This window comes from Puma concolor, chromosome D4 (genome assembly GCF_028749965.1).
Source record: "Puma concolor isolate L17-30 chromosome D4, mPumCon1.1.hap2, whole genome shotgun sequence".
NCBI lineage: Eukaryota > Metazoa > Chordata > Mammalia > Carnivora > Felidae > Puma > Puma concolor.
In genome coordinates this window covers 40,479,119-40,500,643 of record NC_141679.1, presented here as the reverse complement: position 1 = coordinate 40,500,643, position 21,525 = coordinate 40,479,119, and the positions used below count along the sequence as shown (strand labels likewise).

Here is a 21,525-nt window from a genome sequence, read left to right as displayed (position 1 = left end):
TCCACATAAATGCCCTGACTGTGCCTTTGTTGAGAAGCTAAGTTGGCAGTAACGCTGCTTGTTCCTGTCTCGTTTTTCAATTCCCAGATGAATATTAGTCTGATTAATAATCATGTTCCAATGAGTCATAGGAAGGATGAAATAGACTACAATTCTGGAGGGAGAATACGGTGTAGGACATATATCTTATCCCCATCCTTACAGGAAATAGAAAATCTCCTCAAAAAGATTACATGATGCCATATCTCCCTTACCATCTCATTATAACACAGGAGTCAAGTATGTGGGTTGCAATATGACACAGTCATGTTTATGAGGTGACCTTCAGCATAAGGGATAGATCGGCCCTTGATTATACTTCTTAAGCGCCCATGCTAAGAAGCCTCATGATTTTGAGAATGCTTTTCCTGCCACTTCTCTTCCTTCCATGTCTTTCTTTCTTTTTCTTCCTTCCTTCCTTTCTTTCCTCCTTCCTGTTCTTTCTTTCTTTCTTTCTTTCTTTCTTTCTTTCTTTCTTTCTTTCTTTCTTTCTTTCTTTCGTGCAAGTGAGCAAGGGGCAGAGACACAGGGAGAGAGAATCCCAGGAAAGGGCAGAAATGGGAGAGAGAGAGAAAGAGAGAAGCAGGGCTCGAGCTCACCTGATGCAGAGCTCAAGCTCTCGAACTGTGAGATCATGATCTGTGCCGAAGTCAGATGCTTAACCGACTGAGCCAGCCAGGTGCCCTCTCTTTCCATGTCTTTCTTAGAAAATCCTCCGTGGAATTGATTTGGCTGATAAGAGACAGGCTAACACGTGAAAAAAAAAAAAAGGCACAAAAAATACATACACTTAAAATTGTCACATGCATTTGCGTGCTGGTCAACTAATTCTCATTTTGGCACTTGTTGAAATCATTTGTCGCATATTATTCCTCTCACAACAGAATACTAAAAGAGAGCAAAATAATATGCAATTCATGTATTTGAACTGTGGAAGTAAAACCACATGTTTCCCCTTCTCCTGAAGTGACTAGTTATTTGTATTATTTCTTTTCAAACAAACCAAGTCACAAAAATCCTACTACATAAAATGCATTATGAAAATCAAAGACAATTCTTTCAAGAGCAATCGTCACAGCCTTCCAACCTTGCTATGCCTAAATGGAAGAGCCGGTTTCTTAATCTGAAAGGCAATAAAACTTGCATATAGTCAAATCAATCCCTACCACTGAGTTCCTTTGAGGGTAGAAGACACTATTCCAGGGCAGTAGTTCTAAAACTGGAGGGTGCATTAGAATCACCTGGAAGTCTCATGAAACCAGATTGCTAGGCTTCACGCCTGCTAAAGTTCCTAATACAATAGATCTGGGATGGAGCTGGAGAATGCGGATCTCTCGCATTCTGGTGATGGTGCCGGTGAGGACTTTGATAACAACTGATCTAGGTCTTGAAGGTCCTAAGGTGTTTGTAATCAATTCGCAAACCAGAACAGAACATGTTTAAAAATACCTAGCAATGCAAGGTCACCTGTTTCAAACCCCTAGCGATAGAAGGTAACACAAGGGTCCAAAGCAAGATTCAGTGTGTGTGTGATCGAAGTGCCCTGGTGGGAGGGGACTCTGGGCTGGCAGGATTTGAACTGACTCCCAAATCTAGATCAAGGTCATCAGAGAGAAGGATGAAGGGCATCCTAGGAAGGGTAAATGAACCAAGTTAGTTTGAGCTAGGACTGGAGGGGTAAGCTTGTGAAGGGCTTTCAATACCATCCTGTAAAGAAGTTCGGATTTGATGCATCAAGTAATATTCTTCTATCCATACATTGTCTCTTCCTGTGGCATGCAGACACAAAGGCTTGGCTCTCTACATTACCGCAGGCATTGCAGTACTGTATTCCAAGTACTGTTTAGCTTAGGTGTGGGAAGAGAGGGGAGGTTCTAGTGTATCTCTGATGTTCGGTAAGATACTAACTTAGACCGGGAGGTGGATTATTTACAATGTTGAGTCGACTTATTTTTCCTAGGTTGCAGGGATGGGAAATCAGGCAACTTTTGAATGTCTCCTTACATACGGCGAAAAGCTTGTTTGGGTGTGGACTGAGGTCGCCCACAGGAATAGGAAACCTCTTAGTTGGCTGGGGCAATTCCAGGTGTAGGATCACCTGGAGATCTTGTTAAAATGCAGATACTGAGTCAGCAGATCTGAGGTTGTGCATTTCTAACAGGTTCCCAGAGGATGCAGGTGCTGCGGGCCGGGCCGCGCTTTGAAACAAGGTACCAGGGGACATCCAGAGCGCGTTGGGGGAAGAGAGGCCTGTTGACCATTATCCCTGAAGGAATGAGGATAGTTGCAATCCTTAAAGGGAGGCCTCTCTGCAGTTCCCCACATAGGGGGGACGGAGAGGGTGTGGGGACAAAGAGAAGGACGGCCAGGGCACAGCTGGGAAGGTGGCACCGGGGGAGGGGGAGGCGGCGAGGTGCGTCAGGTACGAGTGTTCCGGTGACGGCGGTCCCGCGGGGCAAGCGGCCTAGGGTCCGCGGCGCGCCTCCTCCCGGCCAAGGCGCGATTTCTGCTCTTTCGGCCCTCGGCGGCTCCCATCGCGGCTCCCGGGAGCGGCGCGGAGACCGCGACGGCGGCAGCCGGTGGCTCCGGCGCGCGGGCGGGCGCACACCCACCCCGCCGGCCCCGGCGCTCCGGCTCCCGGAAGCGGAAGGGGAGCGCGGTCCGGCCTGGGAGACGGCGGCGGCGCCGGAGGAGGAGGAGGAGGAGGGGGAAGAGCCGCTGGCGGCCGCGAAAGCACCGGCGGCGAGAGGCGAGCCCGCCGGCGCCGGTGAGTGTGTGCAGGCGCGGGGCCGACGCGGCTGCCCCCCCCCCCACGCCCCCCGCCTTCGCCCCGCAGGGCCCCGGCCGCCGCTGCCCGGCGCCCGCCGCCCTCACCTGGCCGCGCTCCCGCCCCGCGTCCAGCCCCTCCCCGCACCTGCCCCCCGCCCCGAACCCGGCTCGCCGCGGGCCCGGCGGGTCTCTCAGCAGCTGCAGCAGAGCCGCAGCCGCCCGCCAGCTTCCCCTCCCAGAACTGGTGGCAGGGGTGGGGGTGGGTTCCTGCTCCGGTCGAGGTGATTTGGGGTAGTATTTTTTTTTTTTTTTTTTAATTTGTTAAATGTGTGTCCCGAGTTTATCGCCTGGAAACTACAGTTTTCCCTCTCTGCACCCCCGCCCAGGGACCTGCGCAGGGATCCCGGGTTTATTTATGCTACCACAGCCTTTCATTCATTTCCAGATCCCTGGTGTGGGGCTGCAGAGGACTAGCAGGAGCAGAAATAGTTTGCTCCTTTATTGACCTTCTGCCTCCCTCCCCCGGATCCAAGAGTGATTTTGAGAAAATGGCTCACGGATGGCAGCAGTTTGCGCTTGTTACCATTCGCTATAATAAATAGGTCGCTGGATTTTAAGTGGGGAGTCCATTTAAAGTTGTGGTTTCTCAAGCTATATTTGGGTCACATCTTAAAATCCCTTGTGAGTCAGCCAGTGGAGGATGTCTGTATCTCTAGGGCTGAGAGAACCTGACCGGTTATTACTCGAAAATATTGCAGCATAGCAGTCCATAAAAGTACAAGGGGGGGGGCGGGGAATCAAGGTCATTGTGGGTGGGTCATAAATCATAGTGTAAAGTTACAGCCTGAAAGACGACTGAGGATAATTAAGCACAAGTTGTGTCAAATGGATCCTCAGCCTAGGATGCTAATATGTAACCTTTAAAAAGAATTCACTACCTTCCTTGTGGTAGTAATAATAATAATAATAACAACGAATAATAATAGTCATCATTTGATGACCGCCTGGTATGTGCTGTCCCTGGCTTTTTTGTGTAATGTCTTGTTAAATCCTTCCATTTCTTCAGATTTTACGGATGAAGTCCAGAGCGGTGTTTTATTTTGCTTTAGTTGTGCAACCTCTTAATGGCCAAAAAGATTTTTGAAGAAGAGATGAGGTGAGAAATCAATGGGAAGGAAAGAACTAAATGAGATTTAGTGTAGTGGAAAGAAAAACGACATTCTAGTCCCATTGCTTGGCACAATCTAGCTCTGGGGTCATGGATAGGCCAGTGACCCATGCTGTTTTCTCAGCTATACAACTAAGGAGTTAGGCTAAATTCTTTAAGGCTTATTTTTGCTTTCCCATACTACTTGGCATATGCTACGTTTGTAATTAATTTAAAACCCTTTAACATGCATGTTAAAAGCACATTTTAAGCATATACCTGAAGAAGTATTGGTAAAATTATATCAAAATATAACTAAATATATATTTCCATACTTTTGGAATAGTACGTGGCCTAGTTCTAGAATTCCTCATTGGGGATGTAAAACAATGGGATTATATCAGGTCCCTTCTGTTAAATGTAACATAATTTAGAAGCTATAATTGGAATAAACGAAACAGAGCGTATTTTAAATGATGGTAACTGTCACACTGCCTATCTCTGGGGTATTTTATTTAATAAAATAAATGCATTTTAAGATGCATCCATGTAACCACCGGCTTAACAGGTAGATTCTAAAGAAGCAATAATCAGTGAATCACAAAATTTTTACTTATTTGCCCACTGCCCGATTTCTGTAATTCATAGGGATTGATTCCGAACCTGTGGAAGAGTGCGTGGATAACATAATGTCACGTATTAGTGAAGAAACTAATTGAGAAGTCTAGTATTGTCTCCATGGAGCTTTTTTCTGGGATTGAAATGGAGTGTGAGTCAATACAGCCTTTTTCAGCGTAGAATGCTTCATAGTCGTATCAGTATTAACAGGCATAACAGGGAAGGCGGAGGAAAAGCCATTTTTATTACCGGGGACTTGTTCCCTAAGCTCAGTTTTACTTTATATTAAGGCATAAAAGAATTTTATATTGCTTTAGTAAAACATTAGGGCTCAGATTCAATTTTTCGAGTGCACTAAATATAAATGGCATTTTAACATCCAGTAGAATAATTAGTGCATTTATGCTTCTTATTAAAGTTGAAAATGTTTGAGCTGTTTTGAATCCGTGAAAAACACAGGTAAAAGACAAGAAAAGGTGGAAAACCCCCAGTTTTTCTTGTAGGCGGCATAGTGACTTTTTTGGTTCAGCATCTTTGGTAAATCGAATGAACCTAGTTATTCACAGATGTGCATACTCTCGCTGCACTGCTCTCTCTGGGGGTCATCTCCCCCAAAATACATTAGTGTGATGGTAGTTTATTTACTTCTCTCCCTCTTTTGATGTACCCTAGGAAAAAGATGGGACTTTTCCAAAGTTTGTCGTTGGCCTTTTACGTCTCCCATTTGTGCTTTTTCCCTTGGGTAGATTAACCTCATTTAAGAGCCTGAGCAGATATCTGCTCTCTCCATCTACCTGTTACTGCTTCCACAAAAGGGCAGGTTAGGTAAAATTAGTATTTTACCACTCACTGATTAATTTTATTGTAGTTATAACTCAACACGCTAGGTGTGATCTCAACCAGGCTTCTGATTTTAAGCCTTTTATCCCATAATTACGGAATGAAACCTAACCTACTGCAGGGTGTTCAGCTTCAAGCAAGTCAGGAGTGATTTTTTTTTTTTTTTCTCGTTTAGTGTTGTTATTTTCTTTTTTTTTTAGTTTTGAGAGAGAGAAAAAGCGTGAGTGGGGGAGGGGCATAGAGAGAGGAGAGAGAGCGAGAATCCCAAGCAGGCTCCCCATCAGCAGTGAGGAACCTGATGTGGGGCTTGAACTCACAAACTGTGAGATCACGACCTGAGCCAAAGTTGGACACTTAACGAACTGAGCCACCCAGGCACTTGGTCTTTTAGTGTTATTCTTAAACTGAGCCTGCTTTGGTAAACTTGGTGTGAAAGACCTCTGATTTAGGGTTTTTTGTTTTTTTCTTTTTTCAACCTATCTTGGTGTAGTGGGTGCTAGGGGTAAGTCGCTAGTTTCCCTTCCCCCTTGGAAGAACTTGCCAGGTTCATTTCTGGCTTTTACTGTATCCGAAGGGTTTCCTTGTGCCATGTTTGAAGCCAAAGCTTATCTGTTGTCTTCCGTCCCTGCTCTGCATTCAACTCCCAATTCTTTTCTTGTCTTTCCTGGCCCTTTCCCGCATCCCTGCCTTCCTACATGAAGAGTCCCATGCCGACATTTTGTACTGACTGAAGCAACATTTGGTCTCTTTAATTCGTATCGTCCACACCTTCCGAGCTATTTGTACTTTCTGTTAGGAGATTCTGATGAAGTGTGTCCCTGTAGTGCAATATTTTTAATAGAGATATTAACTTACCTTTATTTCTCACTCATGAAGCAGGTACACAGAGGAGTAATGGCTCATGTTCAGTTTTGCCTAGAATGGAGTGATTTGAAGACCTGTTCTAGAAGCGGGTTCGTGAGACCATTGATGGCGCAAGGGTGTTCTGCTTTGACACCTCTGCCCACCACATTTTCACAGAGTCTTCTTGGAGAACTCAGCGTTGAGTCTAAGTTCCCGACTTCACTAACTCATTCTTCACTAATTTCTGAAATTGGGTCCTGATTTGCTCCCATGTTTCCGTCCTTAACTTACCAGCCCAAAGAGATTGGGTTTACAGGTTTTAGTTCAGTCTCTCTGTTTGAGATCAGATCTCTGTTTTCGGTTTTCTGCTTGAGGAGACCTCATGCCAACATGTGGAAAGAAAACTTCTCTCTATGCTTCTAGTACATACCAGCTGAGTGGCTGGGTCTCCTGAGATTGCTCATCTTTGACAAGTGTTCTCAGATGTTAGCTTTAGAGGAAGTAGAGCTGGGGCGTGGTTAAGTTGTATCACGACTCGATTTTTAAAAATGGGGACCCAGAAACATCTGGAGGTTACAAGACTAGAAGTAAAACTTCTTTTGTCTCTCTTCCTCTCCTATCCCCACTCCCCTTTCAAGTTACTATTTTGAGAGTTCCTTATCATTTGTCAGGCAGTTTCTCATTTAAGCGTGATGACAATTCCAGGAGTTATTTTTATCACCATTTTACAGATGGCTAAACTGAAGCTTGAGAAGAAACTGCAGCCTGGAGAGCTAATAAGCTGTGTCAGAATTTGAACGTGGCTCTCTTTTTCGTATCCCCACAGGGTCAATTTCCTACGCTGTTGAAATAAACTGAATACCTATGTGTATTTAAAAAATTGAATTACATTGTTGGCTAATTGTTAGAGACAGCTATAGCCTGATAGTTTAGGTAGAATTATTTAATGTGGCCAATTTTCAGAGTAGATAACATCAGAAGTTAAATGTCTGTATAAATATGTTTAAAAGTATATAGTTGTAACTTTATTTTCAGAAGCAGTTATAAGTTTAGGGGTGCCAGGGTGGCTCAGTCCATTAAGCGTCTAACCTCGACTCAGGTCATGATCTCACGGTTGGTGGATTCAAGCCCCGCATCGGGCTCTGTGCTGACAGCTCAGAGCCTGGAGCCTGCTTCAGATGCCGTGTCTCCTCTCTGTACCTCCCCTGCTTGCACTCTGCCTCTGTCTCTCTCAAAAATACATAGACATTAAAAAATATTTTTAAATAAAAATTAAAAAAAGCAATTATAAGTTTAAATTTTATATTTTCACATATTAACCATCTCTCTTGGGAACTTTCTGTGGGAAGTTTTATTGTATTCTTTTAGAAATAGCAATGTTAAAAATATTTAAGGACCCTTTATAGTTATGAAACTTTGGTACGTTCTTTGTTATCCCAAAATTACCTGAAGTTTTAAGCCTAGCATTGTTTCTGTCCCTCTTAGGTGAGATTTGATTCCGTGATGTCAGTGAGACTGTTGAATTAGATAAAATGTTTATCCCATTTGGATGCTATCTCTGGCTGCAGGGTGGCTGTAATAACTGTACATGTAGGAGGTGTCCTGGAGTCTAAGCCAGTGAATGACTGCGGTTTGACTCATAGACGGTTGACTTGTGCTATTACCTAATAATACTGACAGGAAGTACTGTTTTGCTGAAACATTAGGAAGCCACCCTGGAATCTGAGCCATAGCAGCATTGTTGACTTAGGCCATGTTTCAGAATATTTTGTTGTACCACATTTAATTCTGTGTGAGATTTTTTTCTAGAGGAAGATGAATACGTTCATTTGCTCTTAGAGTAGCAGCTCCCCTACTTTGTCATTCCATATTTTGTCTCTAAAAATCAAAGGTGCAGGCAAGGAAACCATTCTTAGCTTAGTTCAGAAAGTTAGAGTAGAAACAAATTATATTTGACAATCTGACAATCATGGACCACAGAGTAATTGATGCTGGGAGAAAATACAGTTACAAAAATCTATACAGGGAATGGAAATGATAATGATTTTGGTGTATTTTTCACATCCTCAGTATGTAACAGTTTCCTTTTGCTTTGGTAAGCAGTATGCTTAACAAACTTGTAACTTGTTTATTTCCTGTCTTGGAGAATGGTACCACCCTTTACATAGTCCCTAAGCGGAAAACTTGGGAGCCATCCTACAACCTGCCCTTTGATTCCAATTGATCACCAAGTTCTATCAGTTTTACTTATTAAATTTTTTAAAGTTTATTTATTTATTTTGAGAGAGAGGGAGAGAACATGCGAGCAGGGGAGGGGCACAGAGGGAGAGAGAGAATCTCAAGCAGTCTCTGCTCTGTCAGCACAGAGCCTGACGCGGGGCTCGATCTCACGAATCATGGGATCAGGACCTGAGCCAAGATCAAGAGTTGGCTGCTTAGCCGACTGAGCCACCCAGGTGCCCTAGTTTTACTCATTAAATTCTTAATCTGCCCCTTTCCACATGCCTCCTGTCTTAAGTGTTCCTTCTTCACCCCCTCCTCTCCGCACCCCCCTTCTAAGTCACTGCTGTTGTGGCCTTATCATGTACCCTCATTTCTCACCTGGGTGACCAGTAGCTTATTTTATATAGTCAGTTTTGGAGCACTATCCATCCGCCCAAGTCCATTCTTCATAGCATGGCTATTCTTTTCAAGGTGCAGACTTCATCATGGTATTCTTCCCCCTGAAATCCTACAGTGATTTCCCACTCTGCCAAGCGCAAAGTCCAGACTCATTGGCATAGTTTAACAGTGTTTTTCACTGGGATCACTCGTTTCTTGTGGGTCATGAAATCACTTGAGTGGGCTGTGACTAGAATTATGTATGTATTTAAAATGAACTAGAGTAAAATAGAAGAACAGTAGCGGAGTACATCACGTATATTAAATAGACTTTTTCAGTCATGTATTTCATATAATCAGAGTGGCAAACATTTATATTTCTGTGTGTACTGATGTTGTAATGAAGTATATTTCTTGGAGTTGAGTGTGCTCCGAAGGTTAAACATGTTTTACGTCATTCTTCCATGTGCAATGACCAGGCATTTCACTTTACTAGGGTTTTCTCTGCCTGCTTTTGTACTTTTGCTTCTTTTGCTCCCGTGGTCAGAAGAGCCTCCGTTCTTTGACGCGCTAACTCACAGGTTTACTCTCTCCAGAAACCTTTTCCTGATGGCAACTTACCATGAGAAATGCATTCTGTATTGCCACCTTGTATGCACATAAATACTCACATAACTGAAAAAAGTTCCATGAGCCAATACCCATCTTCTATGAGATGCATTCTTGCCCTCTTGCCCCCTATCTTATGTTGTCTTACATGGTATCGATCTTGTCTGTTTACTAGTCTGTCTCCATTGAGGATGGGGCCCATCTCTTTTTTATCTGTATCCAGTGCAGAGGCATAATGTACAGTCAATAGAGGTTAATTGAATTAGTGAAATACTGAATTGGTAGATGTATATTATCTAGAACTCTCTACGGTATTATTATTTAAGCTCGAACTATAGAAGCTAACTTTTACGGTTGATTCTCTTAACGGTTCATTATAGGAGGATCACTTTTCCTTACAGCATTTTAAACTAAAACTTGCTTCTATTTTAAACTCTTCATTTTATGTTAATCAGTTGCAATTGGATAGTTCTAGCCTCACATCTTGATAGACATTACATTGCATCTTGTCTCATGAGTGATCTCAGAATCTGTTGTCATTTTGTGCTTTGTGGTCAAGAGTTTGATGAAGCCCAAATGTTGGACACAGGATACTAATTTGATTTTATGGGAACTGGGTGGTTTCAAAAGAGAGAACTTTCATGTATGATGGAAATCAAGTGCAGATTTTGGGGGAGATGGGGTGGGAAATGAAAACAAAGTCAGGTGAAATGGAGTTCTCTTATTTCTGACTTTAAAACCTTTGTAATTGACATTTTCACAGTCAGAATATTTTAGTGGCTTATAATTTTTATCTTTTGTGAGAGATCATTATTTGTTAAATCATTAATAGATTCTCATGGAGAACGGTTATTGAGGAGAGATCCATTTGTTGGGATGTAATTAAAAAAAGAATGAATCAAGATAAAACCTCTAAATGCAAGTACCAGAAAAATTACAACACATCTTGGTGAATTTCCAATTGGTAAGTCTACATTTAATTTTATGCGGGGAATATGTTTCTGTATTATGTGTCTTAGTATCCTTAAAGTCTTATGTTTAGATACATTAAATAATTTCTAAAAAAATTTCTAAAAAAAGATAACTGTAGTTACATTATGTTTATTTAAAACATTTCATATTAAATTTTAGTTAGACATTTTCTTAAATAAGAAATTTCTTTTTCCATGAGAAAAGTAATTTGTACGTAATATGAATTTCAGAAACATTTTCTGAATTACAAATTTGATATGACTTGCAGCTGATGCTTCTGCACTACATTTAAAAAAATACTAATTTTAAAACCATTTAATATAAGGGTAATAAATATAGTGATAACGAGAGACTTAAATATTTTGTGTATAAGGTTGTGGTGTCTAATCAGACTCCCTCAGGTTTCTTTATTTTTCAGTTGGTGGAAAAGAATTTATAAGTACATATGTTTATTAACAAACTTAGAAGAACCCATAATCCATACATAGAAAGTGAGAGCTTTCTTCTCACTACTGTGTCCTTCGTAAGCCCAGTGATAACCACTCGTGTTAACAGGTTGGTGGATGTGTTTCCTTCTATACTTTTTTACTTACGCACACATGTTATTTTTTAAATAGTTTATTTATTTTGAGAGAGAGACAGAGAGACAGACCCAAGAGGGCCCCATGCTGTCAGCGCAGAGCCCGATGCAGGGCTCAAACTCATGAACTGTGAGATCATGACTTGAGCCGGAATGAAGAGTTGGACGCTTAACTGCCTGAGCCACCCAGGCACCCCTATATTTTTTTTGACAAAAAACAATAATGCCATACAAACTTTTCTGTAATTTGCTTTCCCCTGTAACATTTACATTTGAAAAATTTTAAACACAAGAGTTGAAAAAATTTTATAGTGTAACATCTGAATATCCCTTACCTAGATGATATAACTAATGTTTTATTAAGCTTCGTCACATGCTCATCCATCTCTTGGTCCATCTGACAATCCACTTTTTTATTTTTTTTTGGCTCCGTTTCATAGTAAATTGCAGATATCAGTACATTTCTTCCACTCCCTCCCCGATACTTCAGCCTGCGTATCATTAACTAGAGTTCAGTATTGGTTTATAGGGTTTTTTAAAAGGCATATTTACATACCATGAAATGCACCAGTCTTAAGTGTACGTTTGCTGACTTTTGACAGATTCATAACCTGTGTATCTCAGACTCCTATCAAGATAGAGATCTTTGTGAGGGAACCAGAAAGTTCCCTTTATGCCTTTTCTTGTCTATCATTATCCTCCTCTCCTCCAGGAAACCACTGTTAAGCTTTTTCTCATATAACTTGCATTCTTTCATTCAGCACTTTGTGGGGGTAGCCACGTGCCGATCTAGATCTACGTCCTTTTCTCCTTTCTTTTTTTCTTATAAAATTGTGGCAGCTTGGGGGCGCCTGGGTGGCTCAGTCGGTTAAGCATCCGACTTCGGCTCAGGTCACCATCTCACGGTTCGGGAGTTTGAGCCCTGCGTCAGGCTCTCTGCTGTCAGCAAGAAGCCCGCTTCAGATCCTCTTTTCCCCCCTTCTCTCTGCCCCTCCCTTGCTCGCGCTGTCTCTCTCAAAAGTAAACATAAAAAAATCAAAATTGCAGTGGCTTGGAAATAGTCTACACCTTGGAGGTCTCATAGCTTATTTGACCGTCCCCCTCCCTCTTCGTGAACATTGAAGTTGTGCCATATCTTTACGATTACGAAAGGCACTGTGTACAACACCTCGAATGTATATCTACCTCTACACTCCGATGAGTACCTTGGTAGCTATGACTAGAAATAAACTACTGGGTCAAAGAGTTTGACATTTTAATAGAGACTGCTAAATTGCCCTCTGAAGATGATTGTATCAGTTTACATGCATACCAGCAATGGGTGAGAGTGTCCTCTCCTGTACGCTCTCTCAAGACTGGATAATCCGTCTTTCTAAAAGGTTTTAAATACAAGGGATGAAAAATAGGCCTAGTTATTTCACATTTTCCTCATCAGTAATGATGAGCCACTGAATTTTTTTCCTTTGTGAATTGCTTCTCTATGTATTTACTTCATATGCCTCTTACCAGTCATACGTTGTAATCTTTTTGTTTAATGTTTATTTATTTATTTTGAGAGAGTGAGAGAGAGATGGCACCAACAGGGGAGGGGCAGAGAGAGAGAGGGGGAGAGAGAGAATCCCAAGCAGGCTCTGCACTATCAGTGCAGAGCCCCATGCAGGGCTCGAACTCCCGAACTGTGAGATCATAACCTGAGCCGAAACCAAGAGTTGGATGGACAGTTAACTGACTGAGCCACCCAGGTGCCCTGTTGTAATGTTTCTTTAAAAGGGATGCTGTATCTTTTAACTTCGTCTTTGGTGTGTTTTAGGCTTCACAAATTTTAATCCTCATGTGGTTACGCTTCACTTACGGGTCTTGTTTGTGAAGGTCTTACTCATTCTGAGATTATAAAACCACTTGCTGTTTTCGTCCACTACTCTTGCTTTTTATTTGGCATTTGGAAGAGAAAAATCACTGTGAACTGAGGTGACAGGAAGAATTTCATAGGGAGAGTGAGATTCAAATTGACCTTGAATTATGACTTGAATTGAAATAGAAGTAAGCAAAATAATGGGGCCATTTCGGAGAGGAGGAATGAGAGAAGGAATATTTTTTTCATATTCACGAACAGTCATAAGACCAGTGGCTGAGGCGGAGAGTCCTATAAAACTGGAAGTTTCGAGCTCACATTTCTAGATTTCCTGTAAATACTTTTGGCCAATTTTTATCATTTTCTGAAATGTGCATTTTGATGTTATCATTTTCTGTCATATAATAGTTTTCCAAATCCCTTTCTTTTCCGAGTGACTCGAATATTCTTCCCGAGGAAAATACATGGTAAAATTTAGTTGCCAGAAAAGGCAAGAAAAGAAAGGTGGTTTCCTACTAGAATGGTTTGAGTGTTGTAAATATTTATGTAGTCTGGTTTATTAGAGTTGAATTATAATATCTTTTAAAAAAGTTTGTGCGGTAGTAATTTACATCATTATTGAAGTTAGTCATGGCACTCAAGTCGAGTTACCAGATAGCAATCTTCAAAAATGTTGAAGTACCAGTAGGTCTACTAAGTTACATCAAAGTTCGAGTCATGAGCTCACCATTTAATGTACCAATTAGCATGTTCGAATCTCTATAGCTAATGAAAGTATTTTACAAATGCCACCCTGGAGACCGAACAGCAGCAGTGTGTTCAGTTTGGTTGTGGGTCAGGATGCGTAATAGTTTCTGTTCAGCCGGAAGCCACGCCTGGTGGATATTAAGCGAGTGGAGTGACCCTACAACTCTGCCAGTTACGTGTCTCTGGTTGTAACCTGATTTGGAGCTCTGGGAAGACTGCTGTTTGCTTCTGGACAGTCTAGCTGTAAGGCTTCTGTGGCACTAATTTTCGCTCATCAGGTATTTAAAAAAAAAACAAAACATTCACCATCTCATTCATTGTTTTCTTTGTCTATCCTTGGCTTACTTTTCCTTGGGGATGCTTATGCTTTTAGAGCTTGTTGTCTGTATCTTTTACATGCAGGAAGAAAAGACACATTTAACTGTACTTTTCAGTATCTAGTATTTTCAGTTGTGAGAAATCTTTTGCAAGAAAAAATGTATTATTTTCTGGTAGAGGAGACTACAGACAGTTCAAAAAAATGAATGAGTAACAGTTCTGCTGGTTGTTTTGCTGGCTTGTCTGCTTTTCCGTTTCTAATATTAATAAATTTAGGAATAAGTAATGAAAGTATCCTGTTCTCTGTAATTATTGGAATTCATGGTCTGTTTTCCAGTCCCGAACAGAACTGAAACGTTGCAAGAAAGAAGGTACATGAAGTTAATAATATTGAACATGTTGAGAAACAGAGCCTTCTGTCATTTCTTTTAGCACTTGATGGTTGGCAAGACTTTAAAAATAAACATTCTTTTTAATGTTTCTCATTTTAACTACGTAGACAGCATACCATTTGTATTTGAGCTCCTTCGGTTTTTAAAATGATGATACCCAGTGTACTCTGTGACTTTCCTCACTTTAATGATCCCAATAGGTCTTAATTTTCTAATTAAAAGGTAATGGAGTTCAACTTTTACTTTTTTAGGGCCTGGACACTTTTTCCTATTTTAGAATTCATACGTAAGGACCAGATCTGATTTAAACAGTTGGGTTGTGTTATATTTGCGTTCTTGCCTTTTTTTCTGTGGCTCCAGTATTTGCATGTTCTGAGGACAAGAGGATCAGGGTATTACTTTAAAATGAGCTAATCCTAAATCTTTTTTCCTAAAGAACATTGGCAAGACCTCTACAGGGGTGGTACCCTGAGTCTCTTCATCTGATGATAGTAAGGGATGAAAATCTGGGAGTCATTCTGGACTCTCTCCTCCGTAACTCCTAATATCCATTCAATTAGTAAAACCTACTGGGATGGTTGTAACTGTTTCCTCACTTGATCTCTTCTCCAAACCTAATTTTGGCTTTTGCCCTTTCTTAGCCTAACTGATCTCTAATTTGATCCTCGACACTAGAGCGTCGGTAATTTTTTTTTTTTTAAGTATAAATGTCATTATGCTAACTTCCTTGCTTCAGTAGCTTTCCAGTGCCTAAGAACGAAGTCTCAGCATTGTAACATGGCGTCTTTATGCCATGATGTAGCCCCTTACTTCTCATCACTCGCTCTCCACTGAGAGCTTTATGATTTGTGATGGCAGTTTGTAACACTGCCTACAATTTTTGTCGTCTATACCTCCTGCTCTTCCTTCTGTTTGCAGTATTGTCACTTCTCTCTCTTTTTTTTTAATTTTTAATTAATTTTTTGAGAGAGTGTAAAGTAGGTATGGGCAGAGAGAGAAGGGGACAGAGGATCCAAAGTGGGCTCTGCACTGACAGGCTGACAGCAGTGAGCTCGACCTGGGGCTTGAACTCACAAACCATGAGATCATGACCTGAGCCAAAGTCAGACACTCATCCGAGTCACCTGGGGGCCCCTTAATTTTTTGAGAGAGAGAGAGAGCACACGCGAGAGAGTGAGCAAGTATGGAAGGGGGGCAGAGGGAGAGAGAGAGAAGCCCGAGCAGGTTCCACACACTTAGTGTGGAGCCTGACGAGGGGCTCAATCCCATGACCCTGAGATCGGGACCTGAGCCGAAATCAAGAGTCAAACGCTCAACCGTCTGAGCCACCCAGGCACCCCTGGGTAACATTTACTCATCTTTTAAAACTGAACTCCTATTTTACCAGTTACAGGAAGTCTTGCCCTAATTTACCTAGTCTCCATCCTCTATGCCTCTGGTGACATCTTGTCCACATCTCTGGAACTTAGCATGTTCTATTAACTCTTATGATTCTTTCCCCCACTAGGCTATTGGTTTCTTTAAGCAAAGGCAGTGTCTCTTCATCACTGTATCTATAATAACTTGTATAGAGTGGAGGCTCCATGAATAAATTTGTTGAACTGAGTTCAACTCCTTGCCCTAACGTTGAAGTCTTAGGGAAGCTTTTGGATCAGCTGTTCCTCGATATCGGTCAGCTCTATCAGAGACACCTGGGGAGCATTTTAAACCCTTTTATTGGTTTTTGAGCTTTACTCCATAAGGAATTATGATTCAGCAGATCTGGAATGAGGGTTGTGAATAAGTATTTTTAAAAAGCTCCTCAGTTGATTCTGGTTTGTTTACAGGTTTGAGAAACATTGTCCTGGTTATTATTGTGTTATTCATTGTATTTTCTATAAAAGGTACCCCCTTGACCTTATATAGTAATTTATTGTTTAAGCTTATAAATTATATCTACTAAGGTAGGGATATATTTTACATCACTTTTTTGGTACCATAAATATTTTTAACACTCATATGAAAAAAGCCCCATTTAAATAGGGGGTCTCTTTTTTTTTTTTTTTTTTCTTTTCAAATTTGTACTTAATTCTCGTTAGTTAACATACAGTGCAATATTGGTTTCAGGAGTAGAATTCAGTGGTTCATTACTTACATACAACACCCAGTGCTCATCCCAACAAGTGCCCCTTAATACCCATCCCCTCTCTAGCCCATCCCCCACCTATCTCCCTTATCAACCATCAGTTCTCTATCTGTAAGAGTCTCTTATGGTTTGTTGCCCTCTCTCTTCCCCACCCCCCTGCCCACGTTCCTTGGTTTTGTTTCTTAAATTCCACATATGAGTGAAATCATATGGTATTTGTCTTTCTCTGACTAACTTAATTTCGCTTAACATAATACACTCTAGCTCTATCCACGTCATAGCAAATGGCAAGGTTTCATTCTTTTTGATGGCTGAGTGATATCCCATTGTATATGTATGTACACCACATGTTCTTTATCTGTTCTTCAGTCGATGGACATTTTTGGGCTCCCTCCATCGTTTGGCTATTGTTGATAATGCTGCTATAAACATTGGGGTGCATGTACTCCCTTCGAATTCGTATTTTTGTATCCTTTAGGTAAATACCAAATAGTGTAATTGCTGAATCATAGGGTAGTTCTATTTTTAACTTTTTGAGGAACCTCCATACTGTTCCCCAGAGTGTCTGCACCAGTTTGCGTTCCCACCAGTGGTGCAAGATGGTTCCCCTTTCTCCACATCCTTGCCAGCATTTTAAACAGGAGTCTTCTTGAGTTGATAGTAAGAAGATTAGTTGGGCTTCGTTCCATGAATTTAAATATTTTTGCCAATTTGTAATTCCTTTTTGCTTTTCATTAAAATTTTTTAAAATGATTTTTTAAGCGTTATATTGTGACTTAAACTAAATTGCACAAATCTTAAGTGTACAGTTCCGTGAATTTTTACATGTGTATGTACCCTTGAAGCACCACCTAGGTCAAGATACAGAACATTACTAGCCCCTCAAAGTTTCCCTTATGTCCTTTTCTAGTTAGTAAACACCCCTCCCACTACAAGATGACCACTATTTTGACTTGTGTGAGCATCTGTTAGTGTTACGATTAAAAGTTCTAAAAAATCTGGCACATATCTTTTGACCTGTGTCTCATTTGTCTTGGGTTAACCTATGGAATTACGGGGTTCGGGACAGACTTGTGTTTAACTTCAGAAGGTATTGCCAGTTTACGCTCCTATGATAGCAGTTCATGGTGGGAGCCAGAATTAAATTATGTGAAACTTATGATGAAACTTGAATGTCCTGAAAGTTCTGTTTTCCAGTGTGTTTCATTTTGTCAAAAATATGCAAAGAAAACTCCACGTCATTTTATAGTTGCCAGGAATGTAGTTTTGTTTTAGTTAAATAATTTTTTCTATATAAGTAATTTTTTTCTTTCTTACCTCTCCTTAGGGTCGTCTTCCTTGTGGGTTGGCAGGCAGTTGTAGGACTGCAAAATGGGTCTCCGGATTCACTTTGTTGTTGACCCACATGGTTGGTGCTGCATGGGTTTGATTGTCTTTGTCTGGTTATACAATATTGTCTTAATTCCCAAAATTGTCCTCTTTCCTCACTATGAAGAAGGACATATTCCAGGCATATTAATAATAAGTAAGTTTCTGATCTTTACTTCTTTATATTATTAAAGAATTTTCTCATTGTGAATGTATTTGGAGTATAGTGCCACTATGATAACCTTTCTTTTAGTATTGGTATTATTCATGTTATTTACTAAATTATGGAAGTTTTAAAAAGACTGGCTTTTCTCTATTTTGCAGGGTTAGATAAATGTGGTCATCTCCATATCTAACTCTGCAAAACATATGAAGGTCATTTTGTTTAAAATGAAACTGGCACATTACTGCTATTTTGTGTGTGTCTGTGTATTTTTAATGTGTTTCTATTATGTACTTATTTCAAATGTGGAAGGAGTTTTCAGAATGAAGATGGTGTATATTACAGAAATGAGAATTTCATGATGCAAAAATTATTACGATGTTGTTTATGATAACGCTTTGAACTTCTGGATAATGATTTTCTGCTGTAGTTCATTTAGTGCTGGCTTGCTTATGATGAAAAGAATAAGATTGAAAATGATATATTTTACATGTACGTGGATGGCATTTACAGTTACCTTGTACATTATGTCATTTCGACCTCACAAGTGCTGTGGGTAACACGCTGTCTGTGGTACAAGGGATAAAACCGATCGGTACCATGCAGTCAGCCCTGAGGTTAGCGCTCAGACCAAGTTTCCTATTACAGGTGCATTGCCTTCTCTTCACAGCCCCGCCCCCACCTCTGCCAAATGCCTATTTTTTATTCATTTAAAAGGCAGAATTATGATGAGTGGATCTATTTTTCCTTACTGCTGTTTTTCTAGTTACTCTTAAAAACTCAAAATTTCTAGATTCTTTATTTTCACATTATGTAAATATTTTAAGATCTATTGAAAGGAGCAATCGAATGTCACTAACTCAAGGTAATTTTGAAGCTAGCCAGTTGGAGGCATGAAAAAGTTTAATTGTAGGATAGGTTTTAAAATGCTGCTTTGATTCTGTCACATATAGTACATGTAGTAATTAAAAGGGAACCCATTCACTTATGCCATTATTGACAAGGAATTTGTTAATAAAAAAATCTGATTTATAACAAGTTTGTCAGTTATTATGCAAAATAATATTTAAAGATAATACGTTTGAGAAAGTCCTCGTGGCAGTATTATTTCATGAATGAAATGAAATGGATCATTTAACTTTTCCATTTTAGTTTTTGAAAATTATCCTGATGGCATTAATGAAAATACACATTTAAACTTTAAATATGCTTCTTGATAAAATGTTTTGAAGAATAAATGCCTCATTTACTTACTTAACTTTCTTATTTATTTCAAAGTATTCTATGGCATTGCCATATTTTGTCTGGTTGCTTTAGTGAGGGCCTCAATAACTGACCCAGGAAGACTCCCTGAGAACCCTAAGATTCCACATGGAGGTACGATACTCTTCAGATTTATCAATTTGACTGTACCTGCATTATTATTATCTTTGTGAATGCATTTTATAGCCTTTAGTATGTACTAATTACATATGTCATCTACGAGCTCTCAAGTCTTTTCTCAACTGTCTCCGTACTAGATTTCTTTCTTTATAGTTGCAAATGTCAGCTGACTCCTGTATCCCCCACTCCCTGACTCTTCTGTGTAGTTTACTTGTTTGCTTGTTTTTCTCGCCTCCCACACTACATCTGTATAGCCTGTGTGAGGGTGTAGATTTGTTATTTCGTTTTCTTCCTCGGTTCGGTGCTGTATCCTTAGTGCCCGTCTCTGTCATTTGGTAGATGCTGGGTAAACACTGGTTGAGTGATACATAATTACCTGATGTTTTTTTATTTCATAAAGGAATCTTTTTGATCGTGTCCCTCGCTTCGTGCATGATATTATAAATAGAATATTGCTTAGAGTCAATATTTGTGGTTTAATGATACTATTGCCTGTGTTTTTCCAAGTTCTAACAATTCAGTGAAAAATTTGACAGATTTTATTCTAGTGTCAGTTGAAGGTAATTCAGGATCAGCTTATTGCATGATAACCGTTCGAACCACAAAAATGAATTGAAAATGTGTTGCTTGTTTTATTGCGTGCTAGGGATAGTGACCCTTGCTTACCTTCTTTCCTCAGTTTCACTCTTTGGTCATTTGCCATATGAGCTTTGAGAACTCTCTGTACTTTCTTCTAATGAGAAATGTATAGGATTTTGTTCTACATTAGAGAGCCAGAATACTTTTTCTAGTACTTCAGTGATTTCCAAACTTGCTGCACATTAGAATCTGCAGGGGAGATTTTAAAAATTTCAATGTCCTGATCACCTATGTTAATTTAATCAGAATGTCTGGAGGTGGGAACCAGGTATCAATATTTTTCAAAGATCCCAGGTGATTGCAGTGTGTCAAAAATTGGGGAACCTATTAATTCCTTCTGAAATTAGATTAGTGACAAAGTCACTTAAAGAATCTTCCTTAAGTCCCTGGTTGTTGTTTTTTGCTGCCCGTCATTGAGGGACATACTTGGCTTTGCAAGTTTGATGATTAAATGGGAATGATATGACACTGACGTTTACATAGCTGTGAGAGTTTTTGAGAACTGTGTCAAATATTTTGTTTCTATTAACTTATAGAAACAGTATCACCATCACATTGGTCTGTGGGCACACATGCACACGTGCACGTGTGTTTGCGGGGGGAGGGTGACAGTCTGCAGTTTGTACAGAACTTCTTTTCTCAACCAGCCCAAACCGAAGGTTCTCTAACATCTTGATAAATGTGTTGCCTATTTCAACTCTAAAACCCACTGTTTCCAGAAAATTAGAGAAGCAGGTTTTTCCTAACCCATGACCCATTTCCTAGGAAATCTTTATTTGCAGTGGTCACTCACACGCCTGCATGTATCAGATACTGCAAATCAGAGAAAGGGGCCAAAAAGGAACTTGAAAATCTCATATCCACAGACAGCAGCCACTACTCAGCTACAGTGAAATTGTCACGTAGGCCCAGTATTCTTAGATCTTACAATTTTTAAAGAGAAAACAGAGAATCTCGGTTTTTAAGAGAAATTTCAGGATTTGAAGACAATTGACAGCTAATTAAAAATTTAAAAAACACTGGTTTTAAAACAGTGCGAAACAAACTATGTGAAACCACCGGGTTACCTTTAGCTGACAGGCCCCAGTGATGGAGGACTGCGTGGCATCCTGCTGCTGTTTGGATGTCTGCGTCCTATCTGGTCACGGTTGACGTGTGGCCTGTTTTTCTTCCCTGAGTTCCGAAGACTTATCTTTTGCCCAGTTGAAAAAAAATACATTCGTCATATTTCAATGTTTCCAGAGTCTTTTCCTGTCTCCTCTCATCTGATCCTCGTGGCAATTTTATGAGGGAGGTAGACCGAATAATCAAGAGTGTAGACTGTCACACAGCAGGTTGTTAAAGACCTACCGTGACATCCCAACACTTGTCTCCATCATCTTGTTTACCGTGTATCTATAGAGAGATTAATAATTTAGCCCTTTATTCACCTTGGCTTTGATTCTGGGAAAAATTGAGGTTGTCATGTGCTTTGTGGTGATTTCCTGATTATTTTGTAAATCTGGTTTTAACTTAGTAAA

The 21,525-nt window shown here is 40.3% G+C and overlaps 1 protein-coding gene across 7 annotated transcripts in view; it reads left to right on the top strand.

The window, feature by feature from the left end:
* The first annotated feature begins 2,671 nt into the window (after nt 1-2,671).
* ZDHHC21 (zDHHC palmitoyltransferase 21) overlaps nt 2,672-21,525 on the top strand; it is a 93,055-nt gene continuing 74,201 nt past the window's right edge. For 2 of the 7 annotated variants that reach the window (XM_086685321.1, XM_086685315.1), the window contains exons 1-5: nt 2,672-2,806; nt 10,299-10,430; nt 10,857-10,993; nt 17,780-17,977; nt 19,262-19,360. In XM_086685321.1, the coding sequence (XP_086541447.1) occupies nt 17,824-17,977; nt 19,262-19,360 (253 nt within the window). In that variant the 5' untranslated portion in view covers nt 2,672-2,806; nt 10,299-10,430; nt 10,857-10,993; nt 17,780-17,823. Of the gene's footprint in view, nt 2,807-3,874; nt 3,965-10,298; nt 10,431-10,839; nt 10,994-12,567; nt 13,896-17,779; nt 17,978-19,261; nt 19,361-21,525 lie in introns of those variants that run through there. The other 5 variants (XM_086685317.1, XM_086685318.1, XM_086685319.1 and 2 more) reach the window with 5 other exon arrangements.